At 57.6% G+C, this 24,686-nt stretch overlaps 3 protein-coding genes across 4 annotated transcripts in view; 2 read left to right on the forward strand and 1 right to left on the reverse strand.

Moving 5' to 3' along the window:
* SEMA4B (semaphorin 4B) overlaps nt 1–17,207 on the forward strand; it is a 31,627-nt gene extending 14,420 nt beyond the window's left edge. Inside the window, exons 4-16 of the mRNA XM_054577597.1 lie at nt 7,688–7,851; nt 8,027–8,089; nt 9,269–9,367; nt 9,936–10,047; nt 10,253–10,366; nt 10,470–10,621; nt 11,912–12,093; nt 12,173–12,323; nt 13,141–13,351; nt 13,455–13,570; nt 13,755–13,921; nt 15,181–15,266; nt 15,532–17,207. Of these exons, the coding sequence (XP_054433572.1) occupies nt 7,688–7,851; nt 8,027–8,089; nt 9,269–9,367; nt 9,936–10,047; nt 10,253–10,366; nt 10,470–10,621; nt 11,912–12,093; nt 12,173–12,323; nt 13,141–13,351; nt 13,455–13,570; nt 13,755–13,921; nt 15,181–15,266; nt 15,532–16,253 (2,339 nt within the window). The 3' untranslated portion in view covers nt 16,254–17,207. The remainder of the gene's footprint in view (nt 1–7,687; nt 7,852–8,026; nt 8,090–9,268; nt 9,368–9,935; nt 10,048–10,252; nt 10,367–10,469; nt 10,622–11,911; nt 12,094–12,172; nt 12,324–13,140; nt 13,352–13,454; nt 13,571–13,754; nt 13,922–15,180; nt 15,267–15,531) is intronic.
* A 462-nt stretch (nt 17,208–17,669) lies between these two features.
* On the reverse strand, nt 17,670–20,686 carry CIB1 (calcium and integrin binding 1). Its single transcript, XM_054577567.1, has 7 exons — nt 20,565–20,686; nt 20,399–20,433; nt 19,282–19,390; nt 18,533–18,683; nt 18,294–18,412; nt 18,132–18,220; nt 17,670–17,908 (listed from the first exon to the last, which is right to left on the reverse strand). Exons 1-7 carry the CDS (start codon nt 20,613–20,615, stop codon nt 17,887–17,889), a joined length of 576 nt encoding a protein of 191 aa, XP_054433542.1. The 5' UTR covers nt 20,616–20,686; the 3' UTR covers nt 17,670–17,886.
* Nucleotides 20,687–20,942: 256 nt separating this feature from the next.
* Nucleotides 20,943–23,518, forward strand: GDPGP1 (GDP-D-glucose phosphorylase 1). 2 transcript variants are annotated; one of them, XM_054577568.1, is made up of 2 exons: nt 20,943–20,988; nt 21,662–23,518. In XM_054577568.1, the coding sequence occupies exon 2, from the start codon at nt 21,671–21,673 to the stop codon at nt 22,832–22,834; it is 1,164 nt and encodes a 387-aa protein (XP_054433543.1). In that variant the 5' UTR covers nt 20,943–20,988; nt 21,662–21,670; the 3' UTR covers nt 22,835–23,518. The 2 variants fall into 2 exon arrangements, with proteins under 2 accessions (XP_054433543.1, XP_054433544.1); XM_054577569.1 differs by lacking the exon at nt 20,943–20,988 and adding an exon at nt 21,272–21,297.
* The last annotated feature ends 1,168 nt before the right edge of the window (nt 23,519–24,686 follow it).

A 24,686-nucleotide genomic window follows, 5' to 3' on the forward strand; every position in this document is an offset into this window, starting at 1 on the left:
TGCTGCCCCTTGAGCTGGCATCCGCCTGGCGCAACGCCACATGGATGGAGCTGTAAGTGTGGGCGCTGCGGGCCTGGTGTTGACAGCGGACCTGCCCTTCTCCCTCACCGCACAGCCCCAGCGAGCTCCCGCCTCTGCCAGGCCCGCGCTCCTGTTGGCGAGATGGGAATAGCAGCAGGGACCGACTGGCGGGGTTCTGAGAGGAGGCCGTGAAGTTACGGAGCTGAAGTCCGGCGGCCGCCTGGCAGGTGCGGCTGCATCCCCAGGGAAGGGGAGCAGCTCCTGTTCTTGGTGGAAGTGTCCGGCCCGCCCTGCCTGGGAGGGTTATCTGCATTCGTTTGCTAGATGCTGTCGGAGTTTGGCTGTATGCAGCCCCTCTGGGCGGTCCCGAGACCGCCAGGCCAAGGGAGGAAATGGTGCAGACCCACCACTGCCCTGGGAGAGAAGATAAAGGTGATTGGAGGTCACCTCAGGGGTTCTCCTTCATTTAGCCCACTTTTCTTCCCTCCTTCTTTCTTTCCTTTCCTTCCTAAATATGTTTATTAATTTTGTAGAGACAGAAAAAAGGGGGGGGGGAGAGGCATTGATAGGTTGCCTCCCATACGTGCCCCAACCAGGGATCAAACCTGCAACCTAGGTATGTGCCCTGACTGGGAATTGAACCTGCAGCCTTGTGTACGGGACGATGCTCCAGCAGGCTGAGCCACCTGGCCACGGCTGCCGCACTTTTCAAGTGCTCCTGGTTCAGCTCTTTTAAAGCCCCCTTTTGCCCGGAGAACCTCCTCTGCCTGGGGCTGGACCACTCCCCCTCCTCCCTGTCCCTCGCTGGCTCCGCTCTGCCCTCTGTGTAACCTGCATTCAGCTGGGTGTTGAGATGCGGGTGTGTCAGCCCAACAAAGCTCTAAGCTTGCACAACTTTTGGGGCACATCTGGCTACACCGGCTTGTGCATCCTCCGGACTAGAGAGACAGAGGGTGGCATAGGGCTTGGAGAGAGGGCTGGACTTGGGTCAGGTTGCCTATCACTCCTTCTATGTCCCCCCTTTTTTTAAAGATTTTCTTTTTTTTAATCTTTGGAGAGAGGGGAAGAGAATGAGAAAGCGACGGGGAGACGCATGTGCAAGATTGATCTGTTGCCTGTCACGCCCCTAGCTGGGGACCTGGCCCACAACCCAGGCCTGTGCCCTGATGGGGAATTGAACTAACGACCTTCCAGTTCGCAGATGGGCGCTCAGTCCACGGAGCCGCACCAGCCAGGGCTCCACGTCCCCTTCCTAGAGCCTGTGGTCCCCTCGCCGGCAGGCACTCAGGACCGGTGGAGAGGGCTCTGAGATGGCCCTCCCTGGGGGCCAGGGGGCGAGAGAAGCGAGCAGAACGTGAGATTCCCGCATTGCGGGTCGGCCCATCCTCAGCGACCCCTCCCGCCGCCCCAGCGAGCCCTCCCGGCCTCCCAGCCTTGCATTCGGACCTCCCCGTCCTGGCAGCGCCCCCCTGTGCCCCGGGGTGGAGAGTGGCCCACAGAGGGGGCTGTCCTGGGACATATACCCGAGGTCCCATAATGGCACCTCCTGCCATTCCCGCGGCCACAAGCCTCTCCTCTGCTCCTAGCCATGTGCCATCTCCCTGGACACTGTAGCCATCACTCTCATGTGACCGCTGCAAGGCAGGAGCCAGCCCTCCAGCCTCGGGTGACACTGCCGGTGTCTTCACATTTGTGCCAGCACGAAGCTTTAGTTGTCTCCTCACCACCTGCCTGGCCGCTGGGATTATCCCCACTGCACAGGTCAGGTTGCTTAGGTTCCAAGAGAGAGGACGTGTTTTGTCTGAGTCAGAGACCTCGGCCTCCCAGGCCTGTGTCCTGGCCTGTCCCCCACGGGATCTTCTCTGGTCTCTGCACTTGTGGGTCCTCGGAGAAGCCCTTCTGGACAACATAGTGGGGTTCACAGAGGCGGGGCCCCGTGGCGACGGCGTTTCAGTGGGGACAGTAGGCAGACACACATCATTTTATCAGAAGTCCTAAAGAGGGGTCACATGCACCCCCTCACTGCCTCGTTTTTTGGCCCGCCCTCTGAGACCAGTGCGAACGGCGTGAGGGAGCAGACCCCCCGGGGTGGCCCCCGTGTGCCGGCGCTTCCCTTGGTGTGCCGGTGGTGGCATCGTTCGCCTCCCTCAGGTGGGGGAGCCAAGGCTCGGAGAAGCCACGTCACACTGTCAGGTCACACAGCTGGAAAGGCTGGGGGCCTAGCCTCGGGCCACAGCTGGCTGCCCGGGGGCGCATTCTTCCCCCCGCACTGCTGCCTCCTGCTTCACCCATGGAACGTACAGTAACACAGCCCAGCACCCCAGCCAGCCGGCAGTCATCGACAGGCCGTATACCTCCATCTGGTCAAGGAATCTGGCGCAGCCCCTCCCTGGATGGGACAAACTGAGGCCCCGATGGTAGTGCTGTGGTTAGAAATAGGCCCAACCCAGCAGCCTCGTCCGGGGGCAAGCGTCTCAGACAGGCGTTGGGAAACCCAGGGTCGAAACCCAGCTCCCCGCTCTTCCCCGCTGCGTCAGTACGCACGTTACCTTGCTCGCGCCCGGTCCTCGTACCTGAGGAACACATGTGCGCATGCCCACGGGTCACGGCAGCCTTGCTGGGATTACAGGCGTTCATCACTCAAAGCGTTTAGTGTCACAGCACATCCTTAGCTCTCGGAGGGACGGGGGCCCAGAGGAATGTGAGGGAGACAGGCAGTGACCCTCACGGTTGGCATGGCAGATACCCAGTGGGCAGGGGACCTCCACAAGGCCACGCCCCTTGGCACCTGGGGTCGGGCGGTGAGTGGATGTCTGGCGCCCCCGGGGGCGAGCGTGGGGCTGGTGGAGGTGGTGGAGTGGGAGCTCGCAGATGGAGCTGGCGCGGGGCGGCCCTTCTCTGGAGGATTTGGTGGAGAAAGGGGAGGAGGGAGGCACACATATTTCTAAGATAAATAGTGAAGAAAAAGCTGCTTCCTGCAAGGCAGAGGTTAATGACACAGCCTAGTCTCTGTGGACACGGGGGAGCAGTGGGAAGCTGAGAGCGGCTATGCCTGGTGGCCCCAGTTTCCTTAGAAAAAGGGGAAGCATCCGTGAGGAGAAAGGTGGGCCCTGGGGCCCCAGGTGGGAGGAGGGGACATGAGGAGCAGTCACCCCCATCCACGCTGCAGAGGCCGGAGGAGCCGGCCTTGGTCCTGGGTGGGGCAGTGAGAGGTCAGGTGCCCGATGTGATGGCAGCTCATGGCAGGTCCTGGGTTAGGGCTCTACTGGCCCGAGAGGCGCAAGCAGGTCTGTGAGGGGCTGGGGGCCACAGGGGCTACGGGCAGGAGCTCTTGACCGGGTGGATGGGGACATAGCAGGGACCTGCCCCGAACACCCGATGCTGTGAGGCTGGGCGCCCTGGCCTTCACGCCTCTTTCTTGGTCACCGCAGGCCGTGGGGGGGAACTCTTGGCACGGAACCCCGGGCCCCCCTTGGGGACTCTGCCCTGGCACTAGTTTGCTGACAGCCCCGTGTGCCTACCGCATCTGCCCGTTCGGGTGCCCTGCCCTGCGCTTGGGTGGTGCAGAGAGACGACGTGTGGCCGTGGCCGGGTCACTGGCTGCCCTAGTTAGTCACTGAGTCAGCGCCCTGCCCAGGAGGTGTGTCCTGCCGGCACAAGCAGGTCCAAAGGTCTGGTGGGACTGCGGGGAACAGAGGCTCCTTCTGAGCGTCTGGGGGCTCAGGGACTGTCCCGGGCCCAGCCCCTGCCTGGGACTTTGGGATTCCCACTGAGGGGGAGTGCGTGGACTGCCCCCCCCGCGGGGGGCCCTGTCCTGGCTCTGACTCCACTGGAAGCTGGTGTTTTCAGCCTCGTCCTGCCGGGGCCTGTGGAGGGTGGGATGTTAGCGACAGGTCAGCTGCGGTGCTGTGCGGGCAGCCGCTGAGGAGAGAGAGGCGGGGTGGAGCTCTGAGTCACGTCCCTGCCGGCGGGGGACGGGGCGGCTCTGAGCCCTATCCCAGTCTTACTCCAGATCGCCGCAGGCTCCCCACTGAGTCACGGGGGAGGTGAGAGCCCCTAGGTGAGGCTGGGGGCTGAGTTGTTCCCGCATCACTTCCTGCTGATACCCTGGGGCCCGCCCTCGATGTGGGGGAGCGGGGCCCTGCAGGGGTCTCTGACATGCGCCACGTCCCATGACCTGTGAGCCCCAGGCCAGCCCCCATCCGGCCTCCTCGGAGCCGTGAACAAGCCACCGGCCCAGGCCTGCTAGGGTGGGTACCAAGGTTTCACCCCACCTGGGAAAAGGGCCACAGCCTCAGACGGCCTGGCTTTCTCTGCGTTCTGGGCTGACGCACAGGTAGGGGATGGGTGTGGCCGGATGGGCGCCCCCTGCCACGCGGGGCGCAGCTAGGAGCCAACAAGGGACGCATGGGCAGCCGAACATACAAACACCAACACCTCCTCCCTGTCACCTCTTCGCAAACAGCACCCCAGAGCGCACGCAAGCACGGACAAGCCCTGCGGTGGGACACGCGCGCACACGCACGTGGAGACGGGCGGGCAGGCTCAGGCAGGGACCGCACAGGCGCCTGTGCTGTGACTCTGGAGGTGACCCCAGGCACTGGCTGCTTGGACGAGAACAGCTTCCAGAGTACCACAGCGTGGGGACCAGGTCACACACATAACACATGACAGACGCCTTCCTACTGCTCTGTGATTGGCCTGAGACCCTGGTGTGACCGGCGCAGGCCTGGGTGATAGTCGCTCGGCAGCCGCGTGGTGACTGAGCCGGAGGACGGGAGGCGCGGCTCCTCCTCTGCGCCCTGCTCCCTGGCCGTGCTCGCTGGGCTGGATTTTCCTGCAGGGCTTGGGGTTTTGTTTTCGAGCCACTGGAGGGCTGATCGTGTGCCAGACGCCGTGCCAGCTCAGGGTAACGTGTGTGCAGTTGTGTTGAGTAAGCACTCGGCAGACGTGGCTTATTATGAGTGCTGTTATTTACATACATAATCTTGTTCCTTCTCATAACAACCCCATGAGGCGAGAGGTGCTATTATCCCCACTTTACAGATAAGGAAAGTGAAGCTCCAGGATGTTACCTGGCTTGTCCTGGTGGCAGAGGGCTCGTGGCAGAGGTGGGATTTGAACCCAGGGCTCTGTCTCTGAAGTCTGCACCCAGTTCTCCGAGGCATTTCTGTCGCTGTGCCACGTCCCTGTTTTCCCAGTAGGACTGCGGGAGGAGCCGGGGGGGGGGGGGGGGGCGGGCCCTGAGCATCTGACCTGTGTGCAGGGGTGCACGGCGGGCGTCCCGGCTGCCCCTCCAGCCGGCCACGCTCTGTCTGCTTGGCCCTTGGCAGGTTTCCACTCCCTTCCAGGCCTGAGTGGGGCTGAGCCGCCACCTGGACTTTGGCTTTTATCTCTGACCTTTGGCATTTCCGTGTTATCGGGGCAGATTCCAAGAACAGCCTCCTGCCCGGACACAGGTGCCCCTCTGCCGGCAGGTTGGCATGGGCAGATTCGGGCCCGCCCTTGCTTTCAGGCAGCTGGAGGGAGGGACCGCCGAGCCGCGGGCCCTCGCCTCCCTGACTCCTGCGGGGCTGCCATGAGGTCATTTATGTGCATTATCCCTGTGACGCATTTGAGGAAACCAAAGTCCAGGGAGAAGACATGCCTGTTCCCTTGCAGGGGGCCTACGTGGCGCTTCTCAAAGTGTGCTCCTTGGACCTTCTGCTCTGGAATCGCCAGGGACTTGTCCACCTGCACGTTTTTAGGCCCTGTCCCAGGTCAGCGACATCAAAGTCCAGCAGGCCCTGGATCCGGAGTTGAGATCTTGCGGGTGGTTTTGCCGCATCCGGCAGTGTGTAGACAGGGGGTTCAGGAAGGAGGTCTCCACTGCGGCCTCTTTTTGGCTGTGTGTCTTTGTATAACTTCCTTAACCTCTCTGAGCTTTGATTTCTTTTATTTGTAAAGCGGGGAGGACAGCAGTCCGCCTCCTGATGTGGTTGTGGGCATGCAGGGAGCTGTGGGCATACAACCCACGTAGCGCGCGCCTTCCCCAGTGGACCTCTGGTGGCCCGCGGCGGGGCTCTCTTCAGGGCGGTAGTTCTTCCCAGGGGCTGAGTACAAAAAGGCCAGCTTGTCGTCAGCACAAAGCAGTGAGCAGCCAGTGTGTAGGGAAGTTTCTAGTTGGGAGAAATGGGAGGTTTGTGCTGGGAACGTTCCTTGGGCCTGCACGGCGTGTCCATAGGAAGTGGGGAGGAGTTGGGAATTTGAGACCAAAGACCGAGTGCCTGGTGTGATTCTGCACTTACGAGTCCAAAGGGAGGCCTTAATTTCTTCGACCACAGCTGCCCTGTAGGGTTTCAGCAGCTACGTTCAGGCTCTGGATGTTAGGCAGGACTTTCCCCTGGGAATTCCCAATGCAGCCCAGTTCCAACTCTGGTTGTAGGAGGGAGGCTTGTCACTGGTATGTGTTCCTCCTCTTGGGCTGTGAGGATAAGGTCACTCCATTTCCCTTTTCACCTTGGCTGCTGGGAAGCTCAGCACGTAATGAGCGGGGACCTGTGCCCTGCTTATGGGACCCTGTCGTTCCTTTTTGGTTTCACTGTTTTCTTCAGATGTGTTTTTTTCTCTGCTCCCGATTTTAGTGTTTATATTTCATTGCCTTCTTTCCTTTGTGTTTCCTCACTCTTGTGGAACCAGGCTGGGGGTATGTAAAATCACTCACCATGGACACACACACGAAGCCGTCTCCACAGCTGTCTGTTGGCATGTGACCCTTCGCTGCCTCCGCTTCACGAGACCATGTTTGTCTGCGTGGTTGGGAGAGGCCTGAGGGTGGGCAGGGGGCTGCCTTGTGCTTGTTTTTCATATCAGCTGCATAGAACTTTTAAAATAATTTCTCTGCCAATCCATTTGTCACCCAGAGCACAGACAGTGCCCTGGTAGAGAAGGGTGTGTGTATTTATTTCCGTTTTCTTCTTCATCCTCTCTTCTTGTCTGGTGTACGTTCAAGTCCCCAAGGCCGAGGTTGATAACAGGAACATCCTGTTTAATGGCCATAAATCTTCCACGAGTGACTGCGAGGTGGCACTGAGGGCTGGAGGCCACTGCCTGCATTTCTGTGCCGATGACAACGTGGTCCCTGCAGGGCCATCGGGGGTGGAAGGGCGTCCTTCCGAATCTTCCTGCCACTCTGAGGTGCCCGCGAAGGTCGTCGTCACCTTTCCTATGTTCCATGAAAGTCCTTTCCTTTCTTACATTCGGACTTCCTTAATGAAAGTCCACAATCATCACTTTGTGTTTTAGTTCGCTTTGTATTTCGACCACGTCCTTTTTTATGTAACTTTGTGTGTTTTTCTGGGGCTTCTGAAAAAAACCATTTTTACCATCAGTTCTATCCAGAGATCATGTTCTGTCCCCTGTGTTGGACATACAGGTCGCCTCAATGTTTCATTACCATGAACGGCACTGTAATTAATATTCTTTTCCATTCGTCTGTGTGCCTCTGTTTCTTGCATATGGTTTGCGAAGCGGGAATGCTGCTCCCCCATCAGCCTGACCTCCTTGTCCCCAGCCCCTTGCCACCCACTGCCTGGCTGACCTACCTTCACTCTGATTGGTCCATTCTAGAGGTTGGGTTTTTGTGGGCTGGGTGGTCCCCAAGTAATTTCAGTCTTCCTCTCTCCAGACTCTGAAGAGCGGCCGTTCCTCAGGTTCCAAGCTGAAAACATCTCCAACTACACGGCCCTTCTGCTGAGCAGTGACGGGAAGACCCTTTATGTTGGTGCCCGAGAGGCCCTCTTCGCGCTCAACAGCAGCGCCAGCTTCCTGCCAGGCGGGGGGTACCAGGAGGTGAGAGACGGGTGCTGGGGCTGGGTAGGCGGGGCCAAGGGTGGCCCTGGGGAAGGGGGGCAGGAGGGCTGACCTCCTGGGTCCAGGGATGACGCAGACGGAGAAGGGGAGAGAGTGGAGGGGTGGGGACCCTCCGTTCCCACGTGCACACTTACCTGGCCCTCTCCCTCCCCAGCTGCTGTGGGGCGCAGATGCCCAGAGGAAACACCAGTGCAGCTTCAAAGGCAAGGACCCCCAGGTGAGCCAGCGCCAGAGGACAGCCTGAGAGGCGGGCGGGGCGCAGGCTGGACCTAAACCCAGGACGGAAGCAGGCTGGGAGCAGCAGGCACAGCCAGCTGTGGTGGGCAGGACATAGGCGCTGAGATGGCCAGGCTCGGCTTTGACTCTTGGACAAATAGACTGGCCTCTCTGAGCCTTCTTGTCCCCACCTGTAAAATGGGGCTAGTGCTGGACCTAGTGTGAGTAGCAACTCCATGAGGTAATGGAGGGAAGGCACCTGGCCCAAAACAGTGCCAGATAAACCTGAGCTGCCAGCAGGAGCAGCAACTGGGTGGGGACAGGACCTGTGTCCCTCTGCACATGGTCCTGAGGCTGCAGGCCTGACAGATCCTGGTTTGGTTTTGGCCTGACTGATGTGGGGCAGGTCCAATCCAGCCCTGGGTTTTTCTGGAGGACTCCCCACCATTCCCAGAAGCCTCCGGGTCCTGAGTCCAGCAGGGGCAAACCAGCACCACCAATCTTGGGGTCAAGACACAGGTTCCCTGACTTCTCTTTTTTTGCACGTAGTATTTGTGAAGCCCTTGCTTTGTGCCCAGGTACTTTTAGACACTGGATGTATCATTGTGATAAAGAAGAAAGAACAATGGACAAAAATTAGTCCATGTAAAAGGTAGTTAGGTTACACACTCATTTAGAAAAGGAAGGCTGGAGTTGCCATTAATGAAACGGGGAAGGTCTCAAGGGGAGAAGATATTGGGAGGCTGTCAGAAGCTTGCTTGGGGCGCTGCCAGTGGAGGCTGCCCGTGAGTCTGGGGCCACGGTGCAGGCTGAGTGCCCCTCCCCCCACTCTGGGCTGTGGCTCCTTCCCCAAGTTGGCTGGGACAAGGCCATCCATTTGCACTGTGGTTCTGAAGAGGACTTTGCAACAAGACAACCCGAAGGAGGCGTTCTCTGCCTCACCCCAGGCTGAGGAAAAGGTTGCCAGCCACAGAACTAGCTGAGCCTCAAGGTCCCCCTCCAGCGCACATGGACACGTTTGTGGTCCTTGGTTGGCTCAGGACTCAGTCCAGGAGGCTCCTGCTTCTGGATTCTCCAGTGTCCCCCGACTTCAGGCCTCAACCCCCAACACTGGCCTTGGGTCTCGGTGGTGCCCCCTGGTGTCTGGCTTGGGCCTGACACCCTCTCCGTCTTTCCCCAGCGTGACTGTCAAAACTACATCAAGATCCTCCTGCCACTCAACAGCAGCCACTTGTTCACCTGCGGCACCGGGGCCTTTAGCCCCCTGTGCACCTACATCGTAAGTGCCCTTCCCCAGCCCAGCTGGCCTGGGAGCTGCCCTACTTCCTGCTGACTGCTGGTGCAGGGCAGGGCCCAGCAAGGCCTCTTGGTAGCGGTGGGCTCCCAGTGCCCTTTGGCCCAGCCCGTTGGAAGGAGTGGTGCCTCTGACCACCCAGGCACTAAGACCCTGGCTGACCCCAACCCACGCCCTGTAGATTCCTCCAGCCCACCTTGTGCACCCTTCCTCAGCACCCTCACGCCCATGCAGTTCTGCCCTAGGCTCACCTTAGCAGGGGCTGCAGGTCGGACCTCCAGCCTGGAGCCGGACACACATGGGTTTGGATCCTGTTGCTGCTCCTTCCCGGCCCATATCTTTCTAAGCTTTGTTGCTCCTCTGCCATCTGCGACCTCTAGTGCCTGCTGCAGAGGTCACTGCCAGACATGACTGCACCTGGGTGCAGGGGTGGGGAGGGAGGCCTGTCTGACCTCTCCTCCCCCCTCCCCCCGGAGTTGCCTTTCCCAGCATCCCCCTGCTTTCCGGCCGAGCCCACTCATTCCCTGGTGCCCACCTGTCTGCCCCTCTACAGAATGTGGAGAACTTCACGCTGGCACGGGACCAGGCGGGGAACGTCATTCTGGAAGATGGCAAAGGCCGTTGTCCCTTTGACCCCAATTTCAAGTCCACGGCCCTAATGGTTGGTGAGTGTCAGGGGCAGGAGAACTCCACTGGGGCTCCATGGGGGTGAAATGCAGGTGTGACCTTGGGCTGTCCTTGGCTTCTCCCCTTTCCCGCTCCCTCCTCTACGCACCCCAATGCAGGGGCAGGGCTGGGGCCACTGCAGGTCTGAGTGGGAAGAGGGGGCCCTGCCGAGGGACCGTTCCCATGGGAACGTGTTTTTGGCAGACGGCGAGCTCTACACCGGAACGGTCAGCAGCTTCCAGGGGAATGACCCAGCCATCTCCCGGAGCCAAAGCCGCCGCCCCACCAAGACCGAGAGCTCCCTCAACTGGCTACAAGGTGAAGCCCTGCCACCGCCCCTGGGTGGGGGAGGGGCTGGAGCCCTGGGGTTCCGCGGTCAGGCTTCCTGGGCTGACGCTGCGCTCCCTGCCCGCTCCCCCAGACCCGGCCTTCGTGGCCTCGGCCTACATTCCCGAGAGCCTGGGCAGTTTACAAGGGGACGACGACAAGATCTACTTCTTCTTCAGCGAGACCGGCAAGGAGTTTGAATTCTTTGAAAACACTATCGTGTCCCGAGTCGCCCGCATCTGCAAGGTGAGGGGAGGGCCACCCTGAGCCCCGGCAGGTGCCTTGGTTCCGGGACCAGGAAGCGCCAGGAGGTCTCGCTTCTGTGACCTCCTGTTGTCCTCCAGGAAGAATGGCTTAGCTAACGACTTTTCTCTCCCTTTCTGTGGGACTGCTTCTTGCTGTTGCTGCTTACTGTTTTCTGTTACGTAAAACAGGGGAACTACAGAACAGAAAAGTATATACAGATACCACAAGACAAAGGTAGCGTAGCATCGTGATTAAGAGTCTAGACTCGGCCCTAGGCTGAAGTTGGTTAAATAAAGCGTCGTCCCGACTCACCAAGGTTGTGGGTTCCATCCCCGGTCAGGGCACGTGCAAGGATCAGCGAAAGAATGCATTAGTCAGTGGAACAACAAATCAGTGTTTCTCTCTCTTTCCCTCTTTCTCTAAAATCAATTTAAAAAAGAAAAAGAGTCTAAAGTCTGGAGCCAGGCTGCCTGCACTGAATCCCTGCTAGTCCTGTGAGCTCAGGCAGGTCCCTCACCCGCTCCCTGGTCTGTCCAGTGGGAATAATAACCAAACCTGCCTCAGAACTGTGTGGATTAAATTAATCCATGTAATAAACCTTTTAGGCATGTAGTGGGCAACAAACTAAATATTAACTATTAGGTTGCGTTCCTACCTCCCTACCATAAGAACCAATCACTGTTAACGTTTTAGGAACTTCCTTGCTAATCCCTTTTTTTTTTTTTTTGGCATATGTGTAAATACGTGTATTTATGTTGTAAGAAAACTACTCAGAAACGAGTTATACTATACATGCAGTTCTTGAGCAGAAGGTCATGACCTCTTTCCACATTTGTAGGTAGACTCCCCATTTGTCCGTTTTTTGTGCAATTCCACAGTGAAGAAAGCACTGCCATTCACGTGTTAGCCTGGGGATGGTGCCTGCACATTGCCTCCAAGTCTCCTCTGATTTGATTTTATTTTATTTTTTATTGATTTTTAGAGAGAAAGACAGACATCCATGTGTTGTGCCACTTACGCACTCATTGGTTGATTCTTTAATGTGCCCAGCCCAGGCTTCAAACCTTGAACTTGGGCGCATTGGGGTAATGCTCTAACCAACTGAGCTACCTGCCAGGGCCAAGTCTTCTTGATTTTATACGGATCTCAGGCCTGGCTTTGGTTTGCCCACCCTCCCTGGTGTCTATCTCAGCTACTGCTGGGGAGGGGGCAGCAAGGAGCGCCCCGTGGCCAACCCCCGCCCCCCCAGCCACCAAGCGCCTGAGCCCGGCCTCCCTCTCCCTCCCCCAGGGTGACGAGGGCGGTGGGCGGATCCTGCAGCAGCGCTGGACATCCTTCCTGAAGGCCCAGCTGCTGTGCTCGCGGCCTGAAGACGGCTTCCCCTTCAACGTGCTGCAGGACGTCTTCACGCTGAGCTCCAGCTCCCAGGCCTGGCAGGACACCCTGTTCTACGGGGTCTTCACATCCCAGTGGTAGGGCCCCCGGACCGAGCTGGGGACGAGAGGGGAGGGGTGGCCGGGCTCCTGGGCTCACGGGCCGTTTCTCATGCAGGCACAGAGGGACCACGGAGGGCTCTGCCGTCTGCGTCTTCTCCATGAAGGACGTGCAGAGGGTCTTTAATGGCCTCTACAAGGAGGTGAACCGGGAGACGCAGCAGTGGTACACCGTGACCTACGCGGTGCCCACGCCCCGGCCTGGCGCGGTGAGCACTGCTCCCGGTACTGGGGCGCGGTGCCGGGCGGACGGGATGTCTCCCGGGCTGGGATCACTTGGCTTCTCCAAGTCTGTTTTCCCATCTTTAACGTGGGGACAAAAGTCCAGGCCTGATAGTCTGCTGGGTTAGATGTGACTGTGACTGTCAGAATGCCTTCGAATCTGCCTCAGGGTGGACAATGTGTCCCGGTCACTTACTGCCCACCTGTGTGACTCTGTTCACGTGTGCCTCCCGGTGGCAGCGACTCCTTATTTAATTACTGAGTGTGGAGTAGCCAGGCTGTGGAGAGATGGTTCTTCTTCCTTTCCTTCTAGTCCGATAGGCTCCCCACAGAGCACTCGTGGGGCAGGGCATGGGCGCACGGACACGCCTCCCCATTGCTCTGCCGGGGTGTTTACCACTGACCCTGTGCCTCATCGGTTGAGGGTCACGTCTGGGTATTAAGTCTCAGGGATCTCTCAGTAAGAATCGGAAGGCCCAGGCAGCGTGGGAACTAACTGCAGGCACCTTCGTGAGGATGCTAATGGAACAGGAAGTGTGGTCCGGCTGCTCCAGGCCTGGGGACGGGGCAGGGAGGAGCACCGCAGGGAAACCTGCCAGCAGGGGCTCTGGGGTGTCTGCACCCTGGGCTTTGCCCTGTGGCCTCCGGATTGCCACCTTGGCCCTGCAGACCTGCGGCTTCCGAGGGTGGGGCAGACATCCCTGCCACCTTTTGGAGAAGCAGTTGCGGCAGGATCCGTGGGCCCCACCAGCCCCCGTCCCGCCTTGCGTGTCGTTGGCCTCACGCCACCACCTTCTCCTTCAGTGCATCACCAACAGTACCCGGGAGAGAAAGATCAACTCATCCCTGCAGCTCCCCGACCGCGTGCTGAACTTCCTCAAGGACCACTTCCTGATGGACGGGCAGGTCCGCAGCCGCCTGCTGCTGCTGCAGCCGCAGGCCCGCTACCAGCGCGTGGCTGTCCACCGTGTCCCTGGCCTCCATGGCACCTATGACGTTCTCTTCCTGGGCACCGGTGAGTGCCTGCAGCAGGGCAGGCCCAGAGGCCACCACGGGGTGCGGCTGTGGGGCGTGGGCAGCAGGCTGCGCCCCGGGCCTGAGTACCGTCCTCGCTGCAGGGGACGGCCGGCTGCACAAGGCGGTGGGCGTGGGCCCCAGGATGCACATCATTGAGGAGCTGCAGATCTTCTCACCCGGACAGCCCGTGCAGAACCTGCTCCTGGATCCCGGCAGGGTAAGCCAGCGGAAGCGGCTGCTCAGCGCACCTGCGGTGCCCCTCGTATGGACAGATATCAGAAATTAGGGTGTCTGGGGGCAGGAGAGGAGGCCCTTTGGGAGTGGCTCTGATTGGGCGCTTGAGCCGGGTGCAGCGGTGGGTGGTAGCCCTGGCTTCCTCTCACGTGGCTGTGCCTGTGCAGGGACTCCTGTACGCTGCCTCTCACCTGGGCGTGGTCCAGGTGCCCGTGGCCAACTGCAGCCTGTACCAGAGCTGTGGGGACTGCCTCCTGGCCCGGGACCCCTACTGTGCCTGGAGCGGCTCCAGCTGCCAGCACGTCAGCCTCTACCACGCTAAGACGGCCTCCAGGTGAGAGCTTCTGAAGGCCCCACCCCGCCTGTCCACCCCCGTGCCCTTGGCCTCAGAGCGCCTGCCCCAGGCCCTCTGCAGGGCCACTGCGCAGCTTCGCCTGTCGCCATGGTCTTGGCGTAATGTGATTATTAACTTGGTCTGCTTCTGACTCTCAAAAAAGTGTTATGGTTCAGACAGTAAATTGTTTGCCTTACTCACCTGTACGGTGGGGATGTGATTTGGGAAATTATGAAATGTCACAGCTGTGAAAAGCTTGGAGGGAAAATCGGGATTGGCATGTGAGTGTATCTAGAGAACAGAAAGTAAGGGCTGCACTCCAGTCCGTTAGAGAACCCGCTGAAAGTTGTTTTCAGCAGAACTTGTCTGGGTTATAAAATGTCCATATAGAAAACAGAGATCAGCCCAGTCAAAATAGAACTACCCCTAATCCTACCACCTCCAAAGAGTCACAGTGAGAATTGGATGTATATCCTCCCAGATTTTTCAACATATGTGTACCAAAAAAAAAAACAAAACGAACATTTTATGTAGAAATGGAACCAGCCCCACTTGTGGGGTGTCCTTGCTTCACGCAGGGGGACAGCGGGTACCAGTGTTATACTTCACAAAAGCAGATGTGAATACACACTTGTACCCTGGGAGGGACACACCAAAAATGCTCCCTGTCATGGTTGCTGGCTGCTGGATTGTGGGTGGTTTTTACAGTATTCTTTTATTATTTTTATTAATTCATTGATTTTGAGAGAGAGAGAAACATCAGTTTGTTGTTCCACTTGTTGATGCATTCACTGGTTGATTCTTGTGTGTGTTTCCTGACCAGGGATTGAACCCGCGACCTTGGCGTATCGCGATAACGTGCTAACCAACTGAGCTCCCTGGTCAGGGCCTGCAGTATTTTTAGCCTTTGTGCTTGGTTGAGTTTTTCTGAGTGCATCAAGAATTAGTTTTCTTATTACTGTTTATTAAGTCAGTACACGTGCACTGATTTAAATGAGACAGCTACGTACATACACAGCCAGGTGTCCTTTCAGACTTTTTCTAAAGGCTCGTGCTGCTTTTGTAATTCAGGGGAGTATTATAGTGACTTTTATTTGAAATAAACACTGCAAAGACAGAGGAGATGCTGGCCTGCCTTTTACAAAACACTGCTCTGGGCCTGGTGGTCCCTGGGCCTGGGCCCTCAGGGCTGCACCTCAGGTGGGGGTGCGGGCTCACGGGGCGTTCCCAGCCTATCAGAGCCTCCCTTTGGTCCTCAGGCCATGGATCCAGGACATTGAGGGGGCTAATGCCAGGTACCTCTGCAACGCTTCCTTGGTCAAGCCCCGGTTTGCTGGACCATCGGGTAAGTGCCCATCAAAGGATGGAGAGAGGCAGGGACTAAGTTGCGTAGAAGGTTCCTGAACTCAGGCAATGGTGGGGGTAAATGTCTGTCCTCCTGTCCTTGTCCCTTCAGCCTACAGGCAAGGTGCTGGGATGTGAGAGTCACAATCCCCACAGTCGTCAGAGCTGCCATTGCGGCCTGATGGGCACAGCCCAGAGGGAGGAGGGCGAGCTGGGGCCGCTGTGGGTGCCAGGCCCCTTTTACCCTGTGTTGCTCCTGCCCACAGGCAAGAAGCCATGTGAGCAAGTCTGGTTCCAGCCCAATACGGTGAACACCTTGGCCTGCCCGCTGCTCTCCAACCTGGCGACCCGGCTCTGGCTGCACAACGGGATCCCTGTCAATGGCTCTGCCTCCTGCCGGGTGCTGCCCACCGGGGACCTGCTACTTGTGGGCAGCCAGCAGGAGCCAGGGATGTTCCAGTGCTGGTCTCTGGAGGGAGACTTCCGGCAGCTGGTGGCCAGCTATTGCCCAAAGGTGGAGGACACAGTGCCGGTCCGGAGTGGGAAAGTGGCTCTCACGTCGCGGGTGAGTGCGCCAGCCCACGGCACGGCCAGCTGGGGTGCGGCCAAGTCCTACTGGACTGAGTTCCTGGTGATGAGCACACTGTTCGTGTTCACCATAGTGCTCCTGATTTTATTCTTCCTCTACCGGCACCGGGACGGCATGAAACTCTTCCTGAAGCAGGGGGAGTGTGCCAGCGTGCACCCCAAGACCCGCCCTGTGGTGCTGCCCCCCGAGACCCGGCCGATCAATGGCTTAGGGCCCCCGAGCACCCCGCTTGACCACCGAGGCTACCAGGCCCTGTCGGATAACTCCCCGGGGCCCCGGGTCTTCACTGAGTCAGAGAAGAGGCCGCTCAGCGTCCAAGACAGCTTCGTAGAGGTGTCCCCGGTGTGCCCCCGGCCCCGGGTCCGCCTGGGCTCTGATATCCGGGACTCGGTGGTGTGACAGCTGACCTGGAGAGGAGCTCACCCTGGCTTCAGGGGCCGTGAATGCTCAGAGGGCGTTGGCTGGACTCCGCTCCTCATGGCGCACAGCCCTGGGCCCCAGCCCTTGGGGACAGTGGGGCCCGCTGGCCTGCTGTTCGAGCACCGAGGCCCCTCCGACCTGGACAGCCGTGGGCCCGAAGGTCCTGGCTGAAGATGGATACCTGCCTGGCTGGGAAGAACAGTGCTCCTGGTGTTAACTGAGCCTTTTGTTTAAAAAACCATTGAAAATGTGAAACGAGGATGAGACCACACAGAATGCCGCGCGCACAGCCGCTCCAGCTCTGCCCCAGCCTCGCGGCCTCGCGGGGTCCGGGGGGGCTCACCCGGCGTGCTGGTTTGAGACAAGAGTTGGGAATCCCTCACCAGCTGGCCTCTTCCAACCTCTGCCTTACTCTGCTGCCACAGGTGGCCCGTCCCACAGAGCCAGGGGCCCCCTCAGGCTCTGTGGTCCTGCCTGGCCAGCTGGCCAAGTTGTTACAGCCATCATCCTGCCGCCTCAGGGACAGAGGGCTAGTCTGGCCCTGCAGCCCTGGTGGGGCCCTGGGCTCGAGCCAGCTCCGGACCTGTCCGGCCTGTATCAGGCTGCGGCCACACAGCAGCAGGTAGCATGAGCTCAGGAGTTTGTGACGATGTTCACCTTGCCCTTGGAATTCTAGGAAGGGACTTGCCTCCCTGCCTCCATCCACCCTGAAAACCTGTGTGTCCCCTGTCCCGCCGCCCACAGCAGGCTCGTCTCGCGGCCCAGTCCCCTGCACCCTCGTACGTCACCTGCCTCCACTTTAAGGGATATTGACACTGCCCGGCACAAGGGCTCCAGTTTTGTGGCTTTTATATATTTTTATAAGATGCACTTTACGCCTGTTTTTAAATAAAATCTAAAGAACTGAAATTGAATCACGGTCCTTCCTCTGAAAGGACTGTTGCTTCTCGAGGCTGGTCTAGTTTTCTGAGTTCTGGGGGGTTCTGAACCTCCTGTTTCCAGGGGCTCGTGGGCCAGAGCCAGCCTCGCCCAGCTGATGACATCTCAGCCCCTTACTCTGTTCTGGGGTCAGGCTGTGGGCCAGGGTTTTTTGTGTGTGTCTTTAAAATTTTTGTTTTTAAAATGCTTGCACAGCGAATTATTTTTTCTTTTGGTAAACAGTTCTGTAAATGCTAACACATGTAGAAACTCATGTGATCACCACCACCAGTCAGGGAACAGCAGGGTTCTTTCCCCCATGTTACCCCTTCACATGTACCGCGCCCACGAGGACTTACTGCCGGTCCCTTCTGCAGACGTTGGTCGGGCCCAGTATGACCAAAGTCTCCTAGGAGTCTAGTCTTTTCTTACACTGGTGTTTCCGGTATCACACACACGGTCAAAATTTCTAAGCCTTTATTATTGATTAGTAGAAACAAACAGCGATGATGACAGCAAGGAGAAGGGGTGAGGCCCTGACGTGGAGGGTCCTCCCCTGCCCGGGACAAGACTTCACGGTGCCAGCTCGACCGGGCCAGCCTGGCCGGCCCTGGTGACACCGACGCCACCTTGGCCACGCTCGGCAGTGGAGAGGCCATTCTACAGGGCACCGGGCAGCAGGCGGGGTCTCCTGTCACAGGACGATTTTGAAGGAGCTGAACAAGAGAAGAGTGAGTTGGGTTTTCTGCTGGAAGAGGAGGGTGAGGGCTAAGCCCAAATTCACCCACTGCCCCCCAAGAGCCTTTAGGATTGGCTGTGTCTCAACGTCCGTCAGTCCCCTTTGGGACACCCAGAGGAGGCAGGGCTTTCACCGGGCACCCCCCCCCCCCCACAGTCACATCCCAGACCCAGATGCCACAGATGGGGTCACAGTCATACCTGGCAAAGTCCGGTGACCGGGAAATGACGTGCTGGAACTCAGAGAGATTGATGGTCCCGTCCCGATCAATGTCGGACTCTTCCAGGATCTGGGAAAGGGAGAGCGTCAGGCCACGGCCGTCCCTGGGCTCCCGGGCCCACCCCCCAGGCCCAGCCACTCACATTGTCAATGAGCTGCTTCATCTCTGAAGCGCTGAGCCGCGTGTCCTCGCCCTCTCCCGTGAGGCAGTTCACCAGCCGGCTCAGGTCTTCTCTGTTCAAGGTTCCGTCGTCATCAAAATCTAGAGAGCAGCCACAGGGAGCCCAACAGGACATGGTCAGGATGAGTTCCAGCGACCCCAGCTCCCAGCCAGCACCACTGGGAAGTCCCTGTGTGCCCCCAGGCTCCTCCCCGTCCTCACCGAAGATGCGGAAGGCGTAGTGGGACTTGATGTCTGGTGTGGCCGTGTCACTGAACACGCTGAGGAGGTCCAGGAAGTCCTCAAAGCTCAGGCTGTCTCTGGTGGGGGACGTCGAGAAGACCCTGCCGATTCGCTCCTTAAAGGGGTTGGCCTAGGAAGACAGCATCTGTGAAGGCTGCAGGACGCAGCCCAGGTCCCGCTCAAACCACACAGGGAACTGAAGGAAGCAGTTCAGAGTCTGCACTATGAGTGCAGGCTGGAGGGGGAGAATGACCAGCATTTTCGGAAGGCAGGAGGACCAGTGACCCAGCTGGGGCGGGGGCAGGGGCAGGGACGGCCACTGGGAGTCAGAGGTTAACCCACAGGCAGGCCTAGGGGCAGAGATGGAAGAGGAAGCCATCCTAAGCAGAACGAACATCTAATTAAACGTTCATTGTGTTACATGCACTAGGCCAGGCCTTTTGCATAGAAATTTTCCCAGCAGCCCCGTGGAGAGGCAATCAGCCTCCGAAACAGTGCTTCTCAAACTTCAAGGTAACTGAACTCTTCTTAAAGGACAAAACTTCTTTTGAAACTAAGAATGTGTTCCTCAAATCCCAATCTGGAAAACATGGTTCTAGTAGTTCCACCGGGTGATTTAGGTAAAGCTCTCGCCCCGAGGAAGTTCAGGCTAAACAGAAAAGGCCAGAATGGGGTGAGTGACTGAATGATCTTGAAAGAACAGCAGAGGGAGGGCAGGGGGCTGGCACCTTGAGCTCTGGAAGGCTGAGGATCTGCTCCAAGGACACTCGGGCATGCAGTGACTCCTCCACGCTCCGGTGCTCCTGGGGAAGCAGCTCACAGAACCGCCTGTGGGCTCTGGTGGAAGGAGGGGAACCTGCTGGCCCACCTTCCTGGGTATATTACATCCCCACTCCCCGCCTGGCTGCCCATTACCCACCAGGTGAGCTGAGCCTCGTCCAGGGAATTTCTGAGTCATTAGGCTTGATAAGCTCAAGGGAGGTATGTCACAAGATAGTACGGGCTGGCAGTCTGTTCTAGCAATTGGTTATTTACGGAGGGCCTACTGTGGGCCAGGCCCTGTGCTGGGCACTGGTTCTAGAGCTCCCTGAGGGATGGAAGGCTTGGGGAAGGAGCCAGAAGTTGGCTCAGAAGAACAGGGAACAATAAGCCAAACTCCAGGGATCTCCTGTTCTTCAAGGCCTCCCTCTTGTTAGCAGCTACGCTGAATTCTCTGGGCCGCAGCACTACCTACTCGCCACTGGGATCTCTAGCCAAGGAAGCCCTGGCCCCGTAAAACTGCCAAACGACCAGAAAGGGGAGTCTGGCCCCAGTTCACTTCCGTTCTTGGAGTGTAGTCTTAGGCAAGGTACCACATTTCTCTGGACCTGTTTCATTGTCCCCGTACCTCCCTCGGGAGGATTAAATGGGGTAATGTAGGGTAATTTAGCACCGTTCCTGGCGCAGGGTAGGTGTTCAATAAGCGTTAACGGTTACTGTATTATTTAGGTAAAGTTGCGAGAAGGGGCCACACGTCCCAAGGCTTCTTTGGAGAGCCACAGCAGCCTCCGCCGGACTGGGGCTGGAGGTTCGGTTCTGCAGAAGGCAGCGGAGCACAGGGCCAAAGAGCGCCCAACTTTGGCCGGAGGCTGTACAGCTGGGTCCCGAGCGCGGGCGGGGAGGGCGTGCCGGCAGTAGGGCGCAGCCCAGGCTCGGGGCGCTGGGCTCCAGTTCCGGCTCTGCCGCCGACCTCAGGCGGGCCCCTGCCGCTCCCTCGGGGTAGCCTCAGTTTCCCCGTCGGTAAGAAAGAGCCCCCCGAGGCCGGCTCTAGAGGATCCCGGTGGCAAGGTTCGAGAGGGCACTTACAGGAGGATTTCCTGCTTGGTGAGGAACGTCAAGTCCTGGAAGGCAGAACAGGACTCGGAGTCAGCGGGCCGCCCAGAGGCCGCGCCCGCCCTGCGGCCGGCTCCGGGACACCGCTCCCGAGCGCAGGCCCGCGCGCAAGCTCCCCCGGGCCCGGTGTCCCGCGCACCTGGTATTCGGCCAGCAGCTCCTTGGACAGACGACTGCCCGAGCCCCCCATCGCCGCGCCGCGCGCAGAGTTCCGCTAACTCGTCTCGGGACGCCGGCAACTTTCTCACTTCCGCCCTCCGGCCGCGTCACCGCTCCGTCCCCGCAGCAACCGCTTCTGGAGCCACCGCCCCCGGGCCCGCCCCCTCCTTAAAGCTCCAAGGAGTTCCCAGCCGGTTTCGCAGCCGGCTGCCGGCTCCGGGCGGTCCCTGGCGTGCTGGAGGCGGGGCCCGGGGCGGGGCCGGACGCTCCGCGGCGGAGCCCACCCCGCCTCCGGAAGGTGGGCGGGGCGAGCCACGGCGCGTGCGTTGCGTTCAGGCGGAGCATGCGTAGAAGACAGCACTACCTCAGTTTGGCAGCGGTAGGAACGTGGCTCAGGTTACGCGGTGAGTCCTTCTCTCCTGAAGTAGGTGGCGGCGGCCGCCTTGGTCGGGCTCCCGTAAAGGGCAGCAGGAAGTCTCTGGAACCGAAGTAACCGGGAAACTCGCTGAGCGGCCAGAGGCCGTCGGCTGCCCCGGTGCGGGAGGACGGCTTTTCCGTCAGGCGTACTACCGGGCCCCTGCCTCACGTGTTGCAACCCCCCTGTCGCCTCCCTCAAAATAACCATAAACTTGTTGCTTACGGAGGCTGTTTACTGAAGACCCACTGAATGCCAAACCGTGTGCATACTCCCGTTCTTACAGCGGCCCTGCAAGGTAGGTTCCCTTTCACAAATGCGCGAATGAATGAACTTACACTGTTGCAAGAGAGGAGGTGGTGAGGTTGAGTAGAAGGGTGGGGCCGCGTCCCCTCAAAAAAAAAAAAAAAAAAAAAAATCAGAAAAAAACTTAAAGAAAAAAAGATCGAGGCCAAACGTGAATTGTAACTTTTCCCTGGACATTAAAATGAATTGTGTGTTGTTGTTTTTTTCTCCACGAAGAAAGTTCACCCAACATATATAATTTTTAGAATGTATTGCTTCTGTAATGAGAAGAACAAATAAAGGTGATTTGAAAATAAAAGTAAAATCTCTGGAAATGGAATAGCATCATGTGTTTTCTCCCCTTATGATTGTTTCAGGTCAGCCCTATGGCTGTTTCACGTGGTTCAAATGAAGCTTCCTATTTGCTACCTCCAAACACGGAGGACTGGGAAGAGCAAGGCGTTCCTGACTTTGTCTATGGACAACAGGAACTTCTGTGGGAAGGGGTTCAGTGGCCGAGGAACGCGCCCTGTCTCCCGGACACACTTCCGCTGCCTCGATCTCGTTTTGATTCTGCAGTCTGCTCTGCCTGGAGGCAGCGGATGGAGCTGGGGCTATTTCGCTATTGCCTGGGGGAGCTGCAGACCCAAACCCTCCCTGGTGCCGTGGGTTTTGTGGCTCAGCTGAATGTGGAGCGAGGGGTGCAGAGGAGGCGCCCCCAGAGCATCAGCAGCGTGAAGCAGGCATTTGACCCTGAACAGTTCAACTTCAACAAAATCCGGCCAGGAGAAGTCCTCTTCCGTTTGCGCCGGGAGCCGGATCTCTCAGGCGTTTCCCAGCAGGAGGATATCCTCGTGATGATCAATGTCAGCCCCTTGGAGTGGGGCCATGTGCTGCTGGTGCCCGAGCCGGCCCAGGGACTCCCCCAGCGCTTGCTGCCGGGTGCACTGCGGGCTGGGCTGGAGGCTGTGCTGCTGAGCTCACACCCTGGCTTTCGAGTGGGCTTCAATAGCCTGGGCGGCTTGGCCTCTGTGAACCACCTCCACCTGCATGGCTATTACCTGGCCCACAGGTTGCCTGTGGAGAGGGCACCAAGTGAGCCCTTGGACCCTGCGGGCCACTTGCACCTGCTGCAGGCTGTTCCAGCTCCTGGTTTCCTCTTCTACGCCAGCGGGCCAGGGCCAGACTTGGAAGCCTTGATTAGCAGGGTATGTCGAGTCACAGACTATCTGACTGACCGTGAGATTGCACATAACTTGTTTGTGACCCGGGGAGCCCCACCTGGAAAGACTTCACCTTCCTCAACCCTCACAGGGGTCCGGGTAATCCTCTGGGCCCGAAAGTCTATCTTTGGGATAAAGGAAAGTGAGGCATTCAATGTTGCCCTCTGTGAGCTGGCTGGGCATCTCCCTGTCAAAACGTCCCAGGACTTTGGCAGCCTGACAGAGGCGGCCGCTCTGGCCCTCATTCAAGACTGTATGCTGCCCCCAGCCCAGGCAGAAGAGGTACAGGCAGCACTGGTGGCCTTGACAGCCCAGGAGGAGCCATAATCCATCTGGAAATACTTATTCTTCCAACTGATCTGTGTCCCTTTCAGGAGACCTGCCCATAACGGTCACCTGGGCGCTTTCATGACTGCTTTCTCACCTGTCTCAGCCTAAGAGGAGGGGCCAAAACCTGATAAAAATGGTCTCTTTAAAGAGAAACCTTGAAATAAATGGAGTGAATGAGTGCTCATGGATGTATCTGCTTCTCATCTTTCTTTTTGGACAACCCCCGGGATGTCAAACCTATCATTGAGAAAGGGGCATGCACAAGAGTGATACAATCCTGACTTTATGGACTCTTCGTTTCAAATCAAGTCTTAGAAACGTGATAGTTTATGTGCCTCTGGCATGGTGCCCCCACTTTCTCTGGTCTTGCTCCTCTACTTGTGCCTTCTTAGTCTACTGCTGCATTCTGTGTCTTTATCTCTGCTCTGCATTAGGCCCTGCTCCATCCAGGTGCCCTCCTTATAGCACATCCTTCACCTGCTTGACCACCTTGAATTCTCCAGCCCCAGCACGGAGCTGAGAGTTTATCTACTTCGTCTCATGTGAAAACAAGTGGTCCTCACAGCTTTTAAGGTACAGATTCTCTTAGTACCCCGATTTAATAGATGAGTTGGAAGTGGACAGAGATTTAGTAACTTGCCCGAGGTCACACAGCTCATCAGTGGTGGAGTCAGGACTGCAAGGGCCAGAAGCTGAGCTGTGAGTGAGCACTTGTGACTGCACCCCCAGGCAGTGGCTCCTGTCATTGGTGCTCTTCACAGTTCACTGGCCCTAAGCTAAGGCTCAGGTCCCCAGGCCTCCATGAAACTTTGATATATTTAGAGTTTTAGAGGTTTTAATCCCAAAAGACATAAAGTCTCATTGGAATAAAGCAAAATATGTACTACAACCCATCTTGTAAGAAAAACATTGTAGCTTAACTTTGAATGTGTATGTGTCGAACATTTAAATTTGTACCAACAGTTTTGGTTTACCCTCAGGTTTTTGGCACACTGCAGTCATTTTAGCTTAATGCCTCTTTCTGCAGCCCTCTGCATGTACAAGCATGTGACCGTTACAACAAAGTGGACTTTGCATCCAAGGTGATGGGTCCAAATGCCAGGATTTTCCCACTTACTCCATAGGACTGATGTTCTGAGGAACACCTTCTCTGGTCCAATGAGTTTTTTCATGAAAAGGGAAAAAGTAGGCTTCCTTTAGGGTGGTACTGTACTTTGTAAATTCTTAGAAGGGGATTTAGATGGGAGCTTTTTGTAAGCTTGAGGATGGAACACTTGGGGGTCGTGGTAGGAAGGGCTGATCCAGCCCCGGAGCCTCTTCACCTCTTTGCTTGCTTTTTGATGAAAGGCCTCATGTACTAAGGTTTTGGGTTTGATCTAATGGGAAACTCTGAAGAGGGTTCAGTGGGGGAGTAACATTTGCATTTTAGGAAGAAAACTTTAGCCGCATTGCATGGATGGAGGGATGGATGGATAAATTGAATCAGGGAGTCCAGTTAAGAGTTTGCTGAATGTTAACAGTTCAGGCAAGAAATGATGATTCAGACCCTAGAACAGTGCCTGGGACACTAAATATTTGTTGAAAGAATAAGAAAAATGAGTATCCTGGAAGGCAAAGGACTCTAAAACATTTCAAGGAGTGGGTAATTGAAAGTATCTTAAGCTGAAAAAAGATGGAGAAGCCTGTGAATCAGAAAATGTGCGTGTCCGTTTAAAGAAGGGAAATTTTCAAAGTGTCTTCTGAGATTGAGCCACATGGGATGATCTTAAAGGGACGAGGTGAGCTGAGTGTGGGGGAAGTGGCCATTAGAAGTCAGATACAGCGGAGGGACGCCAGGGAGACAGTGAAG

Source organism: Pteronotus mesoamericanus, unplaced genomic scaffold (assembly GCF_021234165.1).
Source record: "Pteronotus mesoamericanus isolate MK-2021 breed Mesoamerican mustached bat unplaced genomic scaffold, CSHL_Meso_final contig_438, whole genome shotgun sequence".
Classification (NCBI taxonomy): domain Eukaryota; kingdom Metazoa; phylum Chordata; class Mammalia; order Chiroptera; family Mormoopidae; genus Pteronotus; species Pteronotus mesoamericanus.